The sequence below is a fragment of the Pangasianodon hypophthalmus genome, chromosome 11 (genome assembly GCF_027358585.1).
Source record: "Pangasianodon hypophthalmus isolate fPanHyp1 chromosome 11, fPanHyp1.pri, whole genome shotgun sequence".
NCBI classification, from domain to species: Eukaryota; Metazoa; Chordata; class Actinopteri; order Siluriformes; family Pangasiidae; genus Pangasianodon; species Pangasianodon hypophthalmus.
In genome coordinates, this window is record NC_069720.1 from 9,088,710 (window position 1) to 9,109,613 (window position 20,904).

The 20,904-nt window shown below is 39.0% G+C and overlaps 1 protein-coding gene across 2 annotated transcripts in view; it reads left to right on the top strand.

Moving 5' to 3' along the window:
• Positions 1-20,904, top strand: part of adamts17 (ADAM metallopeptidase with thrombospondin type 1 motif, 17) — a 150,653-nt gene that overhangs the window by 20,487 nt on the left and 109,262 nt on the right. For both annotated transcript variants that reach the window (XM_034308734.2, XM_034308735.2), the window contains exons 5-7: positions 2,423-2,506; positions 3,963-4,120; positions 8,432-8,475. In XM_034308734.2, coding sequence (XP_034164625.2) covers positions 2,423-2,506; positions 3,963-4,120; positions 8,432-8,475 — 286 coding nt within the window. The remainder of the gene's footprint in view (positions 1-2,422; positions 2,507-3,962; positions 4,121-8,431; positions 8,476-20,904) is intronic.

The following is a 20,904-nucleotide window of genomic DNA, read 5'->3' on the forward strand; positions in this document are numbered from 1 at the left end:
TTTGAAAAGGGAAATGACCTTGAATTGGTCCAAGCGGATTTTCAAAAGGCCATTAATCACTTTGGAATTGATTTCAATTGCAGCAAAGATTTTAAATGGCAGTACTTTGTTATCATATTTCTAGTTCTTCATGAAAGTTCTGTCAAATTAGGAAATATTACATTTGGTGTTTAGCCAAAAAGTGTGATTCAGATGATAAGGTAGGGTTTTACTTTAGCAGAAGTCATGTTAGATTCAGTTAAATTAACTTTTGGTCTTCAGTGTGTGTATGACACACTTTTAGTATAATGGATTTTAGTTGGTAATGTACTTTGATACTTTATCATCAGTTGAAATATACTATACTCTACATGAAACAATACTCTCCTATGCTATATATACGAAACTAGACTATTATAAACTGGATCTTGCTTGAATTTCTGAATGGGAATTCCGACCTAGGTGACCATTCTGTTTTTCTTTATTTAGTTCCTACACTTTTTTCATGCTCTAAATTTTCATTGATTGTTAACGGGATCTCTTACACACTCAGTGTCACAGTCGAAATGATGATGCAGTTGGTGAGCTCCAAGCAGTACTCAGTAGTCCACCTTGTTAACATTACTATGGAATTGTGAGAAAGCAAAAGGTACTTTGTAAGTGATTGACTTTGTTTTTCGGGCAAATAAATCTTTAAAGTAGATAAAAATGAAAATGGAATGGAATGCAGCATAGGTCCAGAATCTGTCCAAAAAAAACAACATGTGATTCACTCTGACCAGTCAAGAAGCGAGAAATTGGTATCGCTTACCATTGCACAGTTTTGAATTTTCTGTGCTAACTATCTAGTTTTTAGCTTTAGTGTGAATTGTGGCTATAATCACACCAAAAAACTTTTAAATAACTATGGCTTCACTTCCCAGTTTATTAGGAACAAGATGTGTATACCTAACTGTGTATGATGGTAAACTGGGGTGTAGCATCCATTCATTCATTCGTTCATCTTCAGTGACCGCTTTATCCTGGTCAGCCTATCCTGGAATACATTCTGGTCACTTTATCCTGGTCAGCCTATCCTGGAATACATTCTGGATGGGATGCCAGTTCACCGAAGAGCACCATGCATACACACATTCACATACTTATTCACACTTAGGGGCAAAATTCACCAATTCACCTACATGCATGTTTTTTGGGACGTGGGATTTCGAGAAAACCAGAGAAACCCACACAGAACAGGGGGAGAACATGATCAATCCAGACCCTGGAGCTGTGAAGTGACAACACTGCCCCCTGTACCACCATGCTGCCTTCTTGTACTCAAATTCTGAATGGCTACATATGAGTCATCAGTTCCAATACACATGGGTGTTCTGACGTCATTCATGACACTCAAATCCACACTTCTTTTTAAGGTGTGTGCGTAAGTAAGAGAACTGAATCATTTAGATAACCTCATTAGGAGCATAGCAGGTCTCTCACACTCATACACAAAAAACACAAGGTGACACACTGCAGAGCCGTGTGTTAAATGGCTAATAAAATAAAAAAAAATCTAATCTGAAATCATTCTGTTCCATACACACAAACACCTATTCGTAAACCTATCCCTATCCTTATGAGGACATTTGGTCCCCATCAAAATATAAAAACATACCCACACAGACACACAGACATACACACACACAAACTTTCGACAAACTTTCTGCAAGCATGTCGAACTGTCTCACTCTAACACAAAGCAAAAATATCTTTTATTCATGTTTAATTCGATTGAATTCAGCTCAGATACTTAGTCTGGAACAGTATTTTACTCTGACAACCGTTCATCAGATGGAGGCGAATGTCATGCCACAGGACTCATCATTTCCATGCTGAGCTCTCCTCTCTCCAGCACCGGCTTGTCTCCTGAAGGCCTCCTCCGTAGCTCAAGCTTTGTTCTCATGTCTCAGCCAAATGAGGACGAGGCAGGGTGTGATTTAACTCAGACCTTCACTTGTCCTCCCTCAGCTCTTTCACTCCTCATTGTTCAAGAGCAGTGAGGACACTATTGCGGAAAATATTCCTCTTTTTTAACGTAAATGCACTGTTTTGAACTTTCTCCTTGAGGTCTTCCTTTCCAGATGTTAATTCTTTATTCTGTCCACTCATCATGCTACTTATTTGACCTTATAAATGTTACCAGCTGTGTCTCTTTTATCCAGAGCTGTCGTAATGTTTTTTTTAAAAATCTAATGCTTCTGTCATTCTGTGGGAAAGATCTCTCTTCTCTTCTCTTCTCTTCTCTTCTCTTCTCTTCTCTTCTCTTCTCTTCTTTTCTCTTCTCTTCTCTTCTCTTCTCTTCTCTTCTCTTCTCTCTGATTGAGTTTCAAATGATTAAATAAGTCTTGCTGCTGTGTTACACTAAACATATATAAATTTGCCCCCCCCTTCTCTCTTTCAGGTGTATAACATGTTTCAGCACCAGAGTCTGGGAGTGAAGCTGAATGTTCGACTCACCAAACTGGTCCTCCTGCACTCCCGCCCAGTAAGTGTGACCCCTCCTGACAGACTAGAACCCATGAAACCCATTGAAATGCACTAAATCTTTCCATGACATCAATCCAGCTTTCTTCCTGTTTTATTCCTGCCTTTAGGGCCTTTTTTGCTGTGTGTGTGTGTGTGTGTTTGTTTGTTTGTTTGTTTCAGCCATTGCTTTCCAGGCTAAAAGTTCTAAAAAAAAACAATACTGAAGACTAGGAAATGAAGTTGGATGTTGGATTGGTGTTAATGATTGTGCACTATCAATAGCATTTTATTTTGTTCAATAAACATTTTGTACCACTTTACATATAGTTCTCAAGATAGTTCCTGTTAATGTTAGGAATTAATGTTGCTAATAATGTGTTTATTATCTCCCACATACCACATGTTGGACTGTCACATTGATTGGATTGAGGATTGAAAGAACAGGGTTAGAAACATTAAAGCTTGTAGTGAATTATTAGTGCTTGCTGATGATGACATTTTTCCAAATGTCATTGGGTTCTCAGGTCCTAACTGGAAAAGGGAAGGCTAACATGTGCTTTTGCTGAGACATGTCACCAGTCAGAGCTTCTGTTCCAACTGCACAGGGCAGCTAAACACACTTGGTAGAAAGTGCTAATTGCCCAATTCTGTATACATGATCTACCAGAAGCCACAAGCCATGGGACAGATTAAAGACATCTTTCCCTCTTAGAACACAGATCAGTTATTCTCTGGCTGTTCAAGGATTTGAACTTGTGATCATCTGACAATAGGGAGAAACCATAGACAGATGGATGACTTGGAAGCCCAAGAATTCCTCCTTGAAAGTATAGCCTCCCTTTTCTTGAAGCTAGAATTCTTGGGACCAAATGAGGAGTGGGCAGCTTTTCAGTACTGTTTGTAACATGGACGTGTCAAGGTTCTCTTGCCTTTTCACATTGGTGGAATCCCCATTGACACGTTAAGGGCTGTTTCAATACTTCAATCTCCTCAAGTGAAATTTGTTAGATGATTCCTTGGAGGAATCAAAGGAAATGCAAGGAGACAAGGAAATTGCTTCACCTACATTGTTCTGGCTGCATGTGCATTCTGACTGAAACATGTGCTGTTGATTAGATCACCATGATGGGTGGCATCGTTGATACCATAAGATGATGTCAAAGGTGAGAGAAAGGAAGTAAAATACAATATAAGAATGCAAGAGTGGTGTAATGATATGAATCCTTCCTCAGGCTGTTATACTTGCTCATAAGGTTAATAGTATTTATTAGCATAATGGGAAGGAAATCATACTCGGCTTTTGGTCATTGTTATCCAGGTTAGCCAGTTGTCTTTTGTGTTAAAGGATAGTCTAATGCCATACATGAGAGACATGGAGGACGAGAGCAAGTCAGTCCAATTTAATTGAATAGATTGTGCCATATATGGATGTACTCAAAGTGACGATCAACGTCTCTGTCCAATTCCATCTTTAGAAGAAGCTGAAGGTTGGCCATCATGGAGAGAAAACACTGGAGAGCTTCTGCCACTGGCAGCATGAAGAATTCGGAGGGGCTCGATATTTAGGAAATAACCATGTCCCTGGAGGCAGAGATGATCCACCACCCATGGATGTTGCAGTACTGGTCACAAGGTACATCCTTTTTTTGCATTTCACCTTGTTGCCATGTCTGTTGGCGACAAGTTGATATCTTTCTGCTTTTTGAATGACAGTTCTCATTTTTTTCTCTGACTTGTTCTCTCACTTTCCCTCATCATTTCACCTCTTTGATGCTCAGCCTCTGTCAGCACTGTGCTGCTTTTAGAGGATTAGAACACTTTTTTTCCCCATCGTTCATTAAGCCCTGACATAATTCAGACCCTTCAGTAGGTCAGCCATGATGGTCCCTAATGAGCCTCTCATTTAGCAGTCCGTCAGCGAGGCAGGTTTGTTCCCAATCTTCCTCCTTCAGCACTCTAGCCGGTTGCTTCTGGCAGCCAAAATAGTTTGCTCTCGGTGTCTCCCGGATTAGGTATTATTACCTTGTGATAATTTTCAGAGCGCAGGGAACAAAAAAGGAATCCTTTTGTTGAGAACGGGGGGGGGGGGGGGGGGGGGGGGTCATGTTAGCCTGTCAGATACTATCCGTCTTCCTGGGTCTGAGGATCTAGAGGGGGCAACCGGCGGTGACAGACAGAGGGAGCTTTTGTTTCCACCTTCGCAAGGTTAAATACGATCCACTGCGTCTGGCATGAGGGCCTCACTGTGAGAGGATGCAGCGTGCAGGATCAACATCTGTCGGAGTGCTAATGCCAAAATGGCTTTGGGCGGCAGGAGTACGTCACAGGCAAATTACAGCATGTCAAGGTGCACTGTCGGTTTTTCTCTCCTGCAGCAAACTATCTGCAGCCATTACAGACAAAAATCTTCGCAATTAATTATTATAGCATTATAAGTCTCACACAATATCGGTATTTACTGTTCAGAACAATATTATTAGACTGAAAAAAATGACAAATTGATTGGGCTAAAACAATGTAACTCGAACTGTAGAGTTCATTTTTGTGTGTAATTACCTCAGTGCAGCCTGTCATTTGAAATCAGAGATTATAATTGAAATATGCAGTACAGATGTATGAAGGGGGAACACCTACACTAATTTAGCCCAGATTTCTGGCTAAGCAGTGAAAACCCAAACAACGGGGTTATTTTAGTACAATACATTTAAAAGACTATGTCTTTTCATCCAAAAGATCTTAGACATACATAACTAATTTGAATCATAGTGCAGATTAATGCCAGATGAAACACACAGAACAAATGAAAATTCCTTCAGAAATTATTTGTTTAATGCACTACAACACATTTGTGGTGGTCTTTAGCTGGCAAAAGTCTGACGTGTATATTTGCAGTGGTGACAGGACAATGTTGCTTCATTCTGCTCGAATCCTCCATGTTGTCTATGAGATGCGGGCTGTGCGACTGTAGACTGGTGGATGTGTCTTTGATTGAGACTGAGACTGATGGGTGTGTCTTTCAGCCTGTAAAGGAACCCCAGAGGAACTTCCTACAAATGTTTCTAAATAGGCATAAGACCGTTAGTTTTTTAAATTAGGTTTTTACAGAGAAGTTAGCTTATGTTGCCCAGATAGCTAGCATTAGCAGAGAACATTCTGAGAAAGTTACCTGGTCTTACCTGGGCTCCAGTTTCAGCTAGTCAGGCTGTTCAGGTTTGATGATTTCAGATTGGTTTTGGTCACTTTCAGACTGGTTCTAGCTGGTCTGGCTGGTCAGTTTCCATGGTTTTAGAGGGGATTTATGAATAAGATTTAAAAATCCTTTCAGAAACCTTGTAAAGTTTGCTTATGTCAGCTAACTAGCTAGTATTAGAAGGGGAATGTATGAACATTTATAAACATGTCTTAAAATCCTCTCAGAAATCCATTCAGGTTAGCTTATGTCAGCTAGTTGTTTAGAATAGGCATGGAAAGTTAAAAACACATTTATAAATCCTCTTAGATGTCCTTTTCGGGTTAGCTTATTTTTTGCTAGCTGACTAACATTAACAGGGAGATTTGTGAACATTTATAAATATAACTTAAAATCCTCTCAGAAATCATTTTAGGTTAGCACATGTGAGCTGGATACCTAGCACTGGCAATGAAAATTACATTTATGAATATAAAAAATCTCTCAAGAATCCTGAGAGGTTTGCTCATGGTAGCACCGATCAGCCGTAACATGTAAACTACTGACAGGCGAAGTGAATAACACTGATTATCTCATTACAGCAACACCTGTCACGGGGTGGGATATATTAGGCAGCAAGTGAACAGTCAGTTCTCAAAGTTGATGTGTTGGAAGCAGGAAAAATTGGCAAGCATAAGGATCTGAGTGACTTTGACAAGAGCCAAATTATGCTGGCTAAATCCATGGAGGACCCACCTCACAACTTACAGGACTTAAAGGATCTGCTGCTAACGTCTTGGTGCCAGATACCACAGCACACCTTCAGAGGTCTTGTGGAGTCCAAGCCTCAGCGGGTCAGAGCTGTTTTGGTGACCCAAGGGGGACCTACACAATATTAGGGAGGTGGTTTTAATGTTAAGGCTGATCGGTGTATGTGCTTCCTCGATTTCTGCTAGTCATCACCCTTTCTGTAGATTGGAAAAGTGCACTTTAAGACCCAAGCCTGTGTGTGGGGGTCCAAAACAGTGTGTGACGAGAAAGATGAATAGTGATCAATCATTTTTTACTGACTGAGCTGAACCTTTATCATGGCATAATGATGATAATAATAATAATAATAATAATAATAATAAAACATCTTTCTGGTTAAAAGAACCTATTTATTGTAACATTACAAATATGTGTTACACTTTTATACATTGTGTAACCCAGTAGCTCCCTAGATCTTATTGTTGCTGTTTCTCTTACCAATTGTTTCCTCATTATTCTGCACTTATAGAGCCAGTGGTAATGAAATGTGAACCTTCAGAATCCTCCTGTCCAGGAGAACTTGCTGGACCTCGTCACCTGTTAGTCAATCCAACATCAGAGCTCAAAATAAGATTTTCGGTTGAGTCAAATTACAGGGTTAGAGTATACCGCTGCTGCCCACTTGCAGCATGACCCTAACAGTAATTACAAGGGGAAGCAGACGGATTTAGCTTCGCACCATCTGTGGCTCTGGAGTCATTGATGCTGGTGAATGGAATATGACAGTCTAAGGCATGCAAGTGCTTTTTATCTTCCTCCTCTTCCTCTTCCTCCTCATGGTGTCATCCCAAACCCACTAATTGTGGGGTTTGAAGACCACCACAAATTTAAATTCATGGTAACCTTTTAAGTACGTCTTGTTGACAGTGGAACTTTGCTTTAATGTGTGTTAGAGTGTGTTAGAGTGTAGTCCTGGCTGCTGGTGAGAAGGAAAACAGCAGATTTTAAGACCACCTCGGATGTCAAATGTTTTTGAGAGGGAGATGTGCTGTCTGGTATTGATTTGCAACTCAAAGCGATGCAGCCCTTGGATCTGTTTGAAAGCTGTCTGATGGATGAAGGGAGTTAAGGGGGTGAGAGGCCATCGCTCTCTTCTTAGCAAGTTTTTGGATTGTATCCAGAACCTGGCTTGGGTCCTGGTAGAGGTGCCTGCCTATCGCTCACATTTACTCTCTCTATTTCTATTTCTATCTCTTTTTGTGTCCGCATATCTTCCCCTCTGACCTGTTCATGGTCATGTGGCGTTTCAGGATGATGATGTGAAGCTGTCGACACCTTGCTCTGTCATGGGACAGCAGGTCGTGGGAAAATGGTGCCTTCAGTAGTGTCTGCTATTTCACACACACCTATCACTCTCTTTGTTCTAAGGGATTTACGCTAATTCTCAGGCTAAAGAATTTAGCTTTACAGCACCACCACACTACCTTGCACATAGGGGTGGGAAATTGAGAATACAGATGAGAAGTCTTGTTAAAATTCTCAAGTTTATTATGTATTTTCGAAGCTTTTTCATGGATGCTGAACAATCAAGTCCGAGGAACTGTCTCAATACGTTGGAAAACTGGTTTTTCTATTTTGCTGGTTGGGTCACTATTCTTTTGCTGGCTTAAAAGCGATGTTTAGTTTTCTTTTCTCTTTTCTTACATATAACATTTAAATATTTAAAATATCAGCCTCAAACAGTAATTCATATTGATTAAATAACTGTTACTGTAAAGAGTCTCACTGAGGACATGGAAACGTTCTTAATTTCATCTGTTTATTTGTTTTTTAAATGTCAGGCTCTAACAAGAAATCACACAAGCAGATGCATTAGCTAAAGAAAACACTCTTAGTGAGCTAGTTAACGCAGTGTTAATGATCATAGCCCCTGTCTCATTGTATACATTCCTGCCTTCATGTCTGCTTGTAAGATCTGTTAACATACAGTCTGTAACATACAGTCTCCTTCTTATATTTTTTCAGGACAGATTTTTGTGTCCACAAGGATGAGCCCTGTGACACTGTTGGTGAGTAACTGCATTACATGATTCTTATATATTTTTTTTTTACAGTTAGAGAGACACAGTGCTCAAGCTCTTGCAGTCCTAAAAAAGCCAAAAATCAATGCTGGTATATTGATAAATATTGTTCCTCCTTTCTTCAGAGACGTTTTTGTCTTCTTCTTAAGTGCAGCACAAGACTGCAGTGGACAAATCATAAATTTATTAGCAAGTAAAATCTAATTGTCTAGACCAAAAATTGGTAGCTAATGTGATGTAGTAATGTGCAGTATGTCCAAGTTAGTTAAGTTTTCCAATCCTGCAACACAGATACACTGGCCCCTGTTCATCAAAGTTGTGTACGGTCAAATCTGATCATAAAAAAAGATTTTCTTTGTTCAACAATTTCATCTTTGGTATATCTGTGTAATCGAACTCATGTGGGGTCGTGTCTGCCTTCAAATTTAAACATAACATTTTACCAATCTGATAAAAACCTCATTTGCAGTCAAAGAATCAAAGTCAATATCAGTGTCATCAGTAGGTCAGCAAGTATAGCAAGTCGAGTAGCAAGTAGCAAGTAAAAAAGCAAGTATAAGGGCAAATACTGTTGATAATCACATTTGCACATGTGGGAATCTCATACAGTAATAAGGTTTAGTGTCAGTGTAATTTGTCAGTGTGAATCAGAGACACGGTCATGGATCTTTATTAGCTCATTAGTACTTCAGTTGAGTAATTGGCACATTTGCATACATGAAGCACCATGACGCACTAACCTAGATGTCTCAGACAGATGAACCACGTGTCTAGGGTATTTAAAGATGCTTGGGTATCATCAGATGTTTTTTAATGTTTGGTTACATCAGCACGAAAACATAGCAGACAAGCTATTTTCTTCTTCGCTCTGCATTTTCTATCCCTGATTTTTTTTAATTAAGGGCAAGTTCATTCATTTTAAATACAATGGTCTGGAGACTTTTGAGAAACCCAGTATCCGAAGGTCCTACTCAAGAAATATCTGTCATCCTCAGATGTGTGAACTACACACAGGTAATTGGCATCATCTGAATGATGTATCCAGAAAACTCAGCTGTGTAAACAAACTCTGAATACGCATAGCTTTTGGATTTAAGTTGCCAACGCTACTACACGGCCATTTGGTGGTCTGTTTTTCAGTGTTTGTTTAATTGATATGGACTAAAGTTAGTTTATTTGCTCAGGATGGAAACTTGTTTATTATTTATTGAAAGAGGCCACTGCCATTAGGGCATACCATTGCCATGAAGGGGTGTACTGGGTCTGTAACAGTGTTTAGGTGGCTTAGGTGCTATCGCTTACCCAGGTAAGTGATGCACACGCACCCGGCGGTCCACATGATGTAAAAGAAAACATGATTCATCAGACCAGGCCAGCTTCTTCCATTGCTCCATGGTCCAGTTCTGATGCTCACATGGCCATTGTAGGCGCTTTCGGCAATGAACAGGGGTCACCATGGGCACTCTGACCGATCTGCGGCTACGCAGCCCCATACACAGCAAGCTGCGATGCACTGTGTGTTCTGACACCTTTCCATCATAACCAGCATTAACTTTTTCAGCAATCTATGCTACAGTAGCTCTTCTGTGGGATCGGACCAGATGGGCTAACCTTCACTCCGCATATGCATCAGTGAGCTTTGGGTGCCCATGACCCTGTCGCTGGTTCACTGGTTGTCCTTCCCTGGACCACTACTGGTAGGTACTAACCACTACATACCAGGAACACCCCACAAGACCTGCCATTTTGGAGATGCTCTGACCCAGTTGTCTAGCCATCACAATTTGGCCTGTGTCAAAGTTGCTCAGATCCTTGCGCTCGCCCATTTTTCCTGCTTCCAACACATCAACTTTGAGAACTGTCTGTTCACTTGATGCCTAATATATCACACTCCTTGACAGGTGCCAATGTAACGATAATCAATGCTATCGTTTGTGTGTGTGTGTGTGTGTATGTATATATATGTATATATATATATATATATATATATATATATATATATATATATATATATATATATATATATATATATATATATGAAGATTTAATTAAATCTGATTTTAGTTAAAGCTATAAAGTTAACATAACTACCTGCAGGTGAAGTTGGAAACAGTTCATGTTAACCTTAAACACCTTTTTAAAAAACAGAGCACACTTCCATAACTGTCTTTATTTGCAGCAGCCTTGCAGAAAAGCACTCCTAACTCAGCTTCACTGAAATGTATTTTTCCTCCCATCCATTTACTTCTTTCCTTAAATATTCCTCAGATGTGTATGAAGGTTAATTGGGGCATGCAGTACGCATTTGACATGCAAATAAGGGACTAGAGGGTGGGAGTTTGCATCTGTGCAGCTAAAGCTGATTCATCATTCACAGTCAAATCACAGCTCGTTTTGATGACAGTTTATGAAGCATATGCAGATTTATTCATATGCCATTCTGTACACTGAGGTCTGTACACTTGTTTATATGCAGTGTAGATGGAAAAAAAAGGCTATGGTCTCAAAACCATAGAGTTTGTAAATATGTAAACTTTGAATGACCATTTTGAACACCAGAGCTCCTTCATAAAACAAAGCACACACTTTTCCTGGTTAGTGGCAGCTGCTCCATTCTGGACCTCTCTGTGGGGGGTTTTTGAAAATAGTGCAGTTTCCACCTACTGCAAAGAGAGACAGATGTCTCTAAGTCCTCCAGTCCACCCAGTCTACTCACAGAGCAAAATAGGAGCGTGCTGAAATGTGTCTGTCTTCAGAGCTTAGTGAAAATGAGCAGTGGCACACTTGCAGCTGCGTTTACCAAAGCTGTTCCCAACGGATTAAGAGATGTGTTAAAAAAGAGACATCAGTTGGAATGCTGTGTTTCCAATCACCTCCATAAAATTCTGAAGGGTATTTGTTTGCGGTGTACCCTCCTGGAAGTGTGTGAATAAGAGAGGGGCCAAGGCAGAGCGTGTCGAGTTTGTACGCTGCAGGCAGAAGGGCTTAAACCAGCTGAAGGAGTGTATTGTCAGAACCCGAGAGCTCGACTCGAACATAATTGATATGGCATGATGGAACCGGCTCGGTCACAGTGGTGCTATTATGCAGACACAAAAACACTACGCTCTTGAAATAGCACGTCTGCATGGACGTCTCTCCTCCTGGGTGGCCAATTTTCCCCTAAAGGGAGGAATGAATGACAGACAGAGACATAGCCGTCCTTCTATAGAATCAGACAGCCAACATTACCCTGTCAAGACACGTTAAACAAATCCAGCCATTTCCACTTCAAATCGCCACTACCTTTGTTTCTACTTATGACATATATTTTGGATGATTAGAGTTTTAGGATTATGCTATTTGCCAGCTGTTTTACTCTATATGGTCATCTAGAAAGAGTTTAGAATAACAGCTTGGCCCGGGTCTGGCAAGACTCCATCTGAATGACAACAATTGGGATAAAGAGCTAAAAATTCACTAAGGCCCCATCATGGAACAGTACCAAAGCAATGAGCTCATAGATATCAGGTGATGGAAGTGTTCTCTTAGAAAACACACGACTCACATTTTATGCAGCAGGCCATTCTTTAGTAGTGGCTTGATTGAATTTGACCATAAAATGTTTTGAATTTTGAATAGTAAATTGCTTAATGTCACTGTTCCAGATGAAGTATCATTAGACAACACACACCTAATTTATTTAAACACACCCTTTTCAAGAAATCCAGAACTATGAATATGTAACATAAATGCCCTAATCCTGCATGTAATATTTTTTACATGGCCTACCTTTGCATGTTGCATATTGGCTGTTCTATTTTGTGACGTAATAACGTGCTTGTTGCTTGTTCAATACCTCAATACGTCTGATATTCTAATAAAATACTCAGCTCTGTTTCTTAAAAGAATGGCAAACCCTTTGCACTGACAATTTTCACATTTTAGCCAATGTACAATGTGCAAATGAATTTACCTGAAAGACTGTATTCATAAGAAATATAAAGTTTAATTTGACCTTAAAGCAAATGAGTATGGAGTATTAATTTTACACTATAGAAAATAAGAAAATCTAAGGTTTCAGATATGTAAGTGGACATCATTCAACAACTTCTCTCCAGCCCTTGAATTGTGATTTCCTAACATAATCCAAATGTACACTGTAAAAACAGTGAAATAAAAAAATAGCTTCACCTCACACTTAATTCCAACTTTCTAGCAATTTCTCTAGCATAAGTATACAACATAACCTATATAACAAATAAACCTTAAACTAGGTAACTTTAGCCTATACATGGCTCTTCAGCAAAATACACAATATATTATGGTAAAGCCATTAATCTTTAGACTATAGACTATTTTATTGTAGCTTATTCCATCACTTGTAACACTGTGTATTGGTATTAACCCAAAAAGGCAAAAACAATCCCATAATTCTTCAGCGAAAGTTGATTTCTGATTATAACTGTAGATGAGTAATATCCTAGAATGTATCACAATATATTATTATGGTATTATTAAGTGCAAGCTAGATACAAAAATACTAATGATATCTTTTTTATGAATTAAATGCTTGAAGTTTGGCCAGTTTATTTCCTTTTATTGTTGCCTTTTTGTGACTTAAATCGTTCTGAACATAGCCAGTTATAAATGAGGATATCATCTAGAATTACCCAGATTATATAAGGCTGGAAAGCCCCTTTCATAATCAACTGCTGACTTATAGTCAGGTCCATGAATATATGGACAATGACACAATTTGCGTAATTTTACCTCTGTACACTGCCACAATGGATTGAAATGTAGACTTTCAGCTTTAATTTAAGGGGTTGAACAAAAATATTGCATCAACTGTTTAGGAATTACAGCCATTTTTATAAAGTCCCTCCATTTTCACAGGCTCAATAATTGGACAATTGACTGATAAGCAGTTTCATGGCCATGTGTGGAGGTCTGGAGTTGATTCCAAGCATTGGATTTGCATTTGGTAGCTGTTCATGGGAACTCTCAATATGCGCTCCTAAGAAGGTGTCAATGCACGTGAAGAAGGCTGTCGTTAGGCTGAAAAAACAAAACAGACCTATCAGAGAGATAGCAGAAACTTTAGGAGTGGCCATATCAACAATTTGGTACATTCTTAAAAAGAAAGAATGCACTGGCGAGCTCAGCAACACCGAAAGGCCTGGAAGACCACAGAAGACAACTAAAGTGGATGAATGCTTTATTCTTTCCTTATTGAAGAAAAAACCCTTCACAACATCTAGCCAAGTCAGGAACACTCTGGAGGAGGTAGGCATATCATTGTCAAAGTGTACAATCAAGAGACACCTTCATGAATGTAAATACAAATGATTTACCTTAAGATGCAAACCACTGGTAACGCTCAAGGACAGATGGGCCTGATTAGACATGCTAAAAAAACCTCTAAAAAAAAGAAAGCCTGACCAGTTCTGATTCAAGATTAACTTGTAACAGAATGATGGGAAGAGAGAGTATGGAGAAGGAAAGGAAGGGCTCATGATCCAAAACATACCATATCATCTGCCAAACATGTGGAGGCAGTGTTATGGCATGGGCATGTATGGCTTCCAATGGAACTGGGTTACTGGTGTTTATTGATGATGTGACTGCTGATAGAAGTAGCAGGATGAATTCTGAAGTGTGTAGAGCTATACTTTCTGCTCAGATTCAGTCAAAACTGACAGGACGGCGCTTCACAGTACAGATGGATAATGACCCAAAACATGCCGCGAAAGCAACCCAGCAGCTTCTTAAGGCAAAAAAAAAAAAGATGTTCTTAAATGTCTGATGACCTCAACCCAATTGAGCATGCTTTTCACTTACTGACAAGACAAAACTGAAGGCAAAAAGACCCACAAACGAGCAGCAACTGAAGGCAGCTGCAGTAAAGGCCTTTCGGAAACTCAGCATTTGGTGATGTCCATGGGTTCCAGATTCCAGTCATTCATTGACTGCAAAGGATTTGCATCCAAGTATTAAAAATAATCCTAGTATTTATGATTATGCTTGTTTGTCCAACTACTTTTGAGTTTGTGAAAATGGAGGGACACTGCAAAAAATGGCTGTATTTCCTAAACAATTAATGCAATATTTTTGTTAAACCCCTTTAAAGGTGAAAGTCTACACTTCAATCACATCTTGATTGCTTTATTTCAAATTCATTGTGGTGGTGTACAGAGGCAAAATTACGAAAATTGTGATTGTGTGTCACTGTCCAAATACTTACGTACCTGACTGTATGTCTTTTAAACCAAGTCAGGTTTTTCCACTTTGTTCCACAAGTTTTTCCACTTTGGGGAATTATTTAGTGAAAACAATATCAATTTCTTTTCATGGAATTTGGCAGAAAGTGTATTTGTCAAGATAAAAGCTAAGAAGGTGATGGAATGGACTATCTAACGAATTGCCTTGTAGTAGCAAGTCTAGGTGACTGAAGTCCCACTTGTCCCAGGGGCTTAATAAGTTCTACCGAATGGAGGGACATTTCCTGCTATTTAAACACTGTGTGTGATTTGCAATTGAAATGTCATGAGACTGACGTTTTGGGGTTGGTTTGTGCGGACTGGTGTCTAACTGCTGGGGGCAAACATGTTAAAGCAAATTTATAAGTGGTAGGTGGCATGATTTATTCCAGTTTGAGATAGATGGCTTCCATTACTCATCTTTCAAGCCAGTTGCCTTATCTGTCCAAAATGTGTACTGGTAGAATGTTGAGACTGGTAGACTGTTGAGACATGACCTGAGGTCATTCATGTCCTCTTGTCATTCAGGTACAAGTACACTTCTGAGTTTTGACCCTATAACTGTCGTTTACCTTCAGGTGTAGGTCAACAGTTAGGTCAGTGTAGGTCGGAGGAACTGACCCTTGTAAGTTGGGACATGCACAAAGTGGTTAATCATCTGCACCTTTAGCCAAAGGTTTGGAAATTACGCTAACTTGTTAACAGCAAGCTAAAAAGCAGGGTAATAGGTGACTTGTAAATGTTGCTATGGTGCTAAAATAGAGCTACTTCTTGAACAGATAATGTTGTAAAATCATCCATGGGGTCATGCTACATTTTATTTCGACTCTGAAGTCGTTTAACTGCTTGCTGTAAATTAGAGTGGGCTTCAACTAAAAATAAATTAACTTTTCAAGCTGTACTATGTAACTAATGAAAGAAACTACAATGCCTTCTATAAGTATTCACCCCTTGAACTTTTCCACACTTGATAGTATTACAATCTGGAACTTAAATGGATTTCGTTAGAAATATATGTTATGAATCTGCACAAAATCAAAACGAATCTAGGACAAAAAATATCCTAAACAGGACAATGACCCTACTGCCAAAACTACACAGGAGTGGTTCAGAACCAAGTACCTGTCTGGGCTAGAATGGCCCAGTCCAAGTCCAGACCTCAGTCCGAGAATCTGGGGGCTTGAGCAATTTTGCCAAGAAAACTGGGCAAAAATATCAGAATTTTGACCCAGAGGGGGTGAATACTTATTTACTGAAGTAAGTGAATACTTATGCAACCAACAAATTTCTGTTTTTTTTTTTTTTTTAATTAAATTTGCTAAACGTTTGTCTCACAAAAAATGAACCTTCAAATGATATATAGTGTAAATCAATTTAATCCCAATTAAGTCCCATTTCAGTTCCAGGATGTAGCACTACAAATGTAGAAAAGTTTGAGGGGGTTAATACTTATGCAGGGTGCTATACATCTAGTTTGTTCCTTTGATACATCATTGTAGAAAGAGTTAAGAAAATTTACCTTGTCTATGACACCACCTAACATCTTTAATATTATAAAACATTCACCTAGACATCCAAGACATTGATCATGTACCTGGATGATGGAAAGCATTCATACATCAAACTAAGAGTTTAATTAAACTTCATCTTTTATGCTCTATTGAGCAGCTGCTTTAACAGAAAATCTGAGATAACCCTTTAATCAGGCAGATCTCGCCGCTATAATTACTGACAGAGAGGAATTCCCCATCTCACACCAACAGGAAGGATTTTCCAGAGTTGGGAGTGTCTCATTGTTTAGTTCCTGAAGATCAAAGTTATCTACAAGGAGATGTAGGTTGAACGCAACGCAAGATAAGCTCATCCCTGAGGGTGCTAGTCTGTACTAGATGGAGATGGAGATGTAGACGGCTTTCTGTGCCTTTAAAATCACTTGTCTAGCTTTGTACTTTTTGCCACAAATCGATGGTCAAATCAGCTTTGATCAAATGCAACCTGTTATATATATTTAGGAAAAGATTAGTTCTGTGGGCATACATGGGGCTTATATAATTTTTACTACTGTTAAAGTGATTTTGTGATTTATTCATAAAAACTGTCTGAGAACTGTATAGCTCTCTTACATTCCTTAAGGCAGAGTTTTTTGTTTTGCTTTTAGAAGAATCGTACTGCCAGTATACTACACTCATTTTTTTTTTTTTTTTTTTTTTTTTTTTTTTTTATTATAAGAGTTCCTTAGCTTCAGTGTGCTGTCCAGTCCCATGTTTTTGTTGCTGACTAGGCTAAATGGGTAAAAAACGGTAGCTAACTTAATGTTATAATGTAGTCCCGGCTAGTTAGCTAGTTACATGCCTTAACTAGCTGGCCCTGCATTATTACATTATACGAACAAACTTGTTATTTATAGGAATTCATAGGAATTCCCAGGGGGGCCTGTGTAGCACAGAACAAAACGTCAGCAAGTCATTGGTGAATGTTTCAGGTGTGAGCTGTGGTGTTCTCATCAAATAAAAATATTACTCAAGTCTGTCTAGTGTCACTTGAAGTGACTAAATGTTGTTCTTGTAGGAAGTCACACCTCGGCTGATGTGTAGTGCAGCAGGTGGTGGTATTTGGAAGCTGTGCTATAGTTACAGTATTGAGGTGGAACACATTATATTTAAATATACCAAGTGAAAATGTGTGTTCTGCAAAAGTCAGTAGGAGGTGAGGTTTATTTTCTTTCTCTGGTTGTTGAACCTGCTTGTCTGCTGTGCATCTACGAATTAAAAACGAATAACCCACACTCTGGTCTATTGTGCACTGCCACGTTGTCTCCCTCAAATTTTCCACTATATGTTGCTGATTGTGTACACTGCTGAGCGATGTCAAATCAACATAGCTGCGCACAGCATCAGAAATAAACAAAGTAAAACTTCTTACCTTTAAATGAGTTATACTGTATATGCAAGTATTAGCTTTAGAATAATGAACATAGACATATTTGTTTGTTAAATCTAAAACACTGACTATACAGTTTGCTGTTTCAGAAAGAAAATATACATTACTCATCCAAGTTAGCTGCCTAGCTTGTTGCTAACAAAATATGAACATGGGGGCATTTTCCCACATTGTCGAACATGCTGAGGTTGAAGATGATGTAATTACGACCGGCGAATTACCGCTTAGATGTAATGCAGCATTATATTTTACATAAACCTGTTCATCTGACTTTTCAAACCTGTACCAATTCCATATCTCTGAAGTTATATTTGAACCTTTCTTTGCCACTGCCTCAGTCCTTGGCGAAGTTCTGCCTGTTAATCCTGTTTTTAATCTTTTTTTTTTTTTTTTTTTAATATAAGCTTGCAGTGTTTGGCAGTAGCGCAGGCTGTAGGAGGTGTTTGTCAGATTAAGAAGGCTGTGTTTTTTCTTCATATTGGTTTAAACTTTTAAATAGAATTTATGGGTGTTTTAATTAAAAAATTTTATATGCATACATATATAAACATGTACAATCTCGATTAGAACATTTTGAAAATTGTTAAAAGATTAATTCGAATTAACTGAATTAATCATGAAAATCGCCCAGCACTACTGTGACCTCTATAAAGTCACACCAGAGCCTTGGAGAACGCTATTTCATTCTACTGGCTAGAATTACAGTAATAACTCTCTAACTCTCTAACATCACCCTGGCTGCCGATTTGCCTCCCCCTTCTTTGAAAGTTCTTCTTCTGATCATCCTCAATCCATCAGTGAAAAATAATTTCTTACAGTGTTCACTTACGTCAGTTACATTATAACTGGTGTCAAACAAACACTGGATTAACTAAAATAAATTATTTTGCCGTGTTTGCGCTAAACCACAATCATTCCTCTTCCCTTGTCTGAGTACTGACATATCATAACACAGATGAGGGTTGTTTGGTTCCAGTGAGAGCCTCTCTGTGAACCACATGTCCATTTTACATCCTGTTCGTATTTGCTTCACTGATGCGGAGATATACTTAGCTGCAGTTTGCTTCTGTGAAAGCCTTTCTGCCGCCATCAGCTCCGATAATGCATACATACTAATATGAGGTCAAAAAGTGGAAGAAAACATCTGAGAAAATTATACAATATAATGGTTAGAAATACAGTAGAAAGGAGAGTAAAGACACCTAGGCCTCAGGGGCCTACACAGCATTTCACGAACAACCTTTGATCAGCACTCGAAGTGAATCACATTCACCTTTTCATGTCTTGCCAGAGAGTGACATTTGGGATTTGAGTGTAATAGCCACAGCTTCCTTTGCTCTGTTCTCTGCTTCTACTTAGCATATAGGGAAGAGAGTCAGGCCTGGGAAATATACTGCAGCACAGGACATGGTGTAATCTGACATTTGCTTCAGTGAAGCACCTCCCTGGTTCTATAAGCTCCCCTGCTGGCTGGGTTTATCCTGAAGTTTCCTGTTCTGTGAAGACTGTAGGAACTTTAGGGCTGACTGTATATGAGGCGTCAGCGTAATAACCTCGGGCTTTTGACCAAGCTGCCAAGCTGTTTGGAGCGCTTTGGTCTTCTTTTTGGCAGCTTCTTCAGAATGACACCAAATGTATGTGTGTATTATGCAATTATACATTCACATTTGTTCACTTGGCTGACGCTGAAGTGACCAGCATATAAGGCTGAACCCAATCCAGGAACAGAGCAGTGACGTCAATGGATATCCACAACAGTGATTTGGTTGCTTCTCTGACTAACTCCCTCCTTACCCAGTAACTGGCTTTTGATGGATGTCTTTCACTAGCCATTTTTTTAAATAATGGATTTAATGGCAGGCTGCAGGATCTTAAAAGTTTGGGATATTTTTTTAATAACCAAAACCTGATTGATATTGTTCCAGAACTTGTCCCAGACTTGTTTTGATAGCTCTTTGGTCTTCATGATGTTATTTGTTTAGGTGTGTTCTCTAACAAACTTCCTGGCACAGGTGTATTTATACTGAGATTATGTGACACTTTAATTGCACACAGTTGGATTCCATTCATCTAATTATGTGACTTCTGATGGTTTCACTACAATGGGGGTAAATACTTATGCACAGTACTGGCTCATCCAAAAGGCATAGTTAGTGGTCCATTTTAGTACACTGTTATCTGGCAGCTGGATATTTGTCCTTTTTGAGCTATATTACATTTGTCTTCTAAGTCTTCAAAAGATGTCTTAAATCATGCTCTGCATGAAATCTAGATGTTTGAATGTCTGGAAAAAATGTCTTATTCATGTTTGTAACACCTTTGTGTTTATTACTCAAGGGATAGCAGTAGCTGTCTGGGATTTGAATACACAACCTCCCAGGCTTTCTATTGCATAATCTTAACTGCTGAATAGATTATATTATAGATGTTTTTCTTGTAATACTTTCAGGGTTGTAAGTGGCAATGACAGTTGCAGTTACTTGATTTTAGGCTTGGCAAAAGCTTCTCTACTTTACTACATAGTTATAGCAGGTGAAGGAAGGGGTGACGAGTAATCCAAAGTGACATTTATTTTGTAATAATCCAAGGATACACTAGAGAGGTGCCAAAGAAAAGAAATCAAAACATGTCTCTAAAAATTAAATTTAAATAGTCATCCACTTCTCTAGTGTAAAAACACCCCCGTACCTTCCCTTCTGAGATGCTATACCTAGCACTTAGCCTTTTTCAAGTGTCTCTAATTATGGCAGACATGTTGCTCTAATCAGGTGAAATGTCAGCCAGCTGAGCCCATCAGTCCTGAGAATGAATGACAGCATTTACATCAGCCCTGGTGCTAATTGCAAATGCCACAAGAAAACATTTTGGTCTGTATCTTATTTTCTGTGTGGAGACAGTATGCATTTTGAGACCTCTGAAAGATAACTTTAAAGCAGGCAATGACGTGATGCTCTATACTCCTAACGATTATAATATTTCCATCTATCCCCCTAGATCCCTCTTTTTCCCATTGGAGAAACTCTTGCAGCTTGTACACTGTATGGCCAAAAATTTGTGAACATCTGACTATCACACCCGTATATGCTTTTTGAACATCCCATTCCAGATTTAGTCCCCCTTTTGCTGTTATAATAACCTCCACTCTTCTAGGAAGCTTTCCACTAGATTTTGGAGCATTTTTCAGGATTTGTGCTCTTTCAGCAGCAAGAGCATTAGTGAGGTCAGTCACTGATGC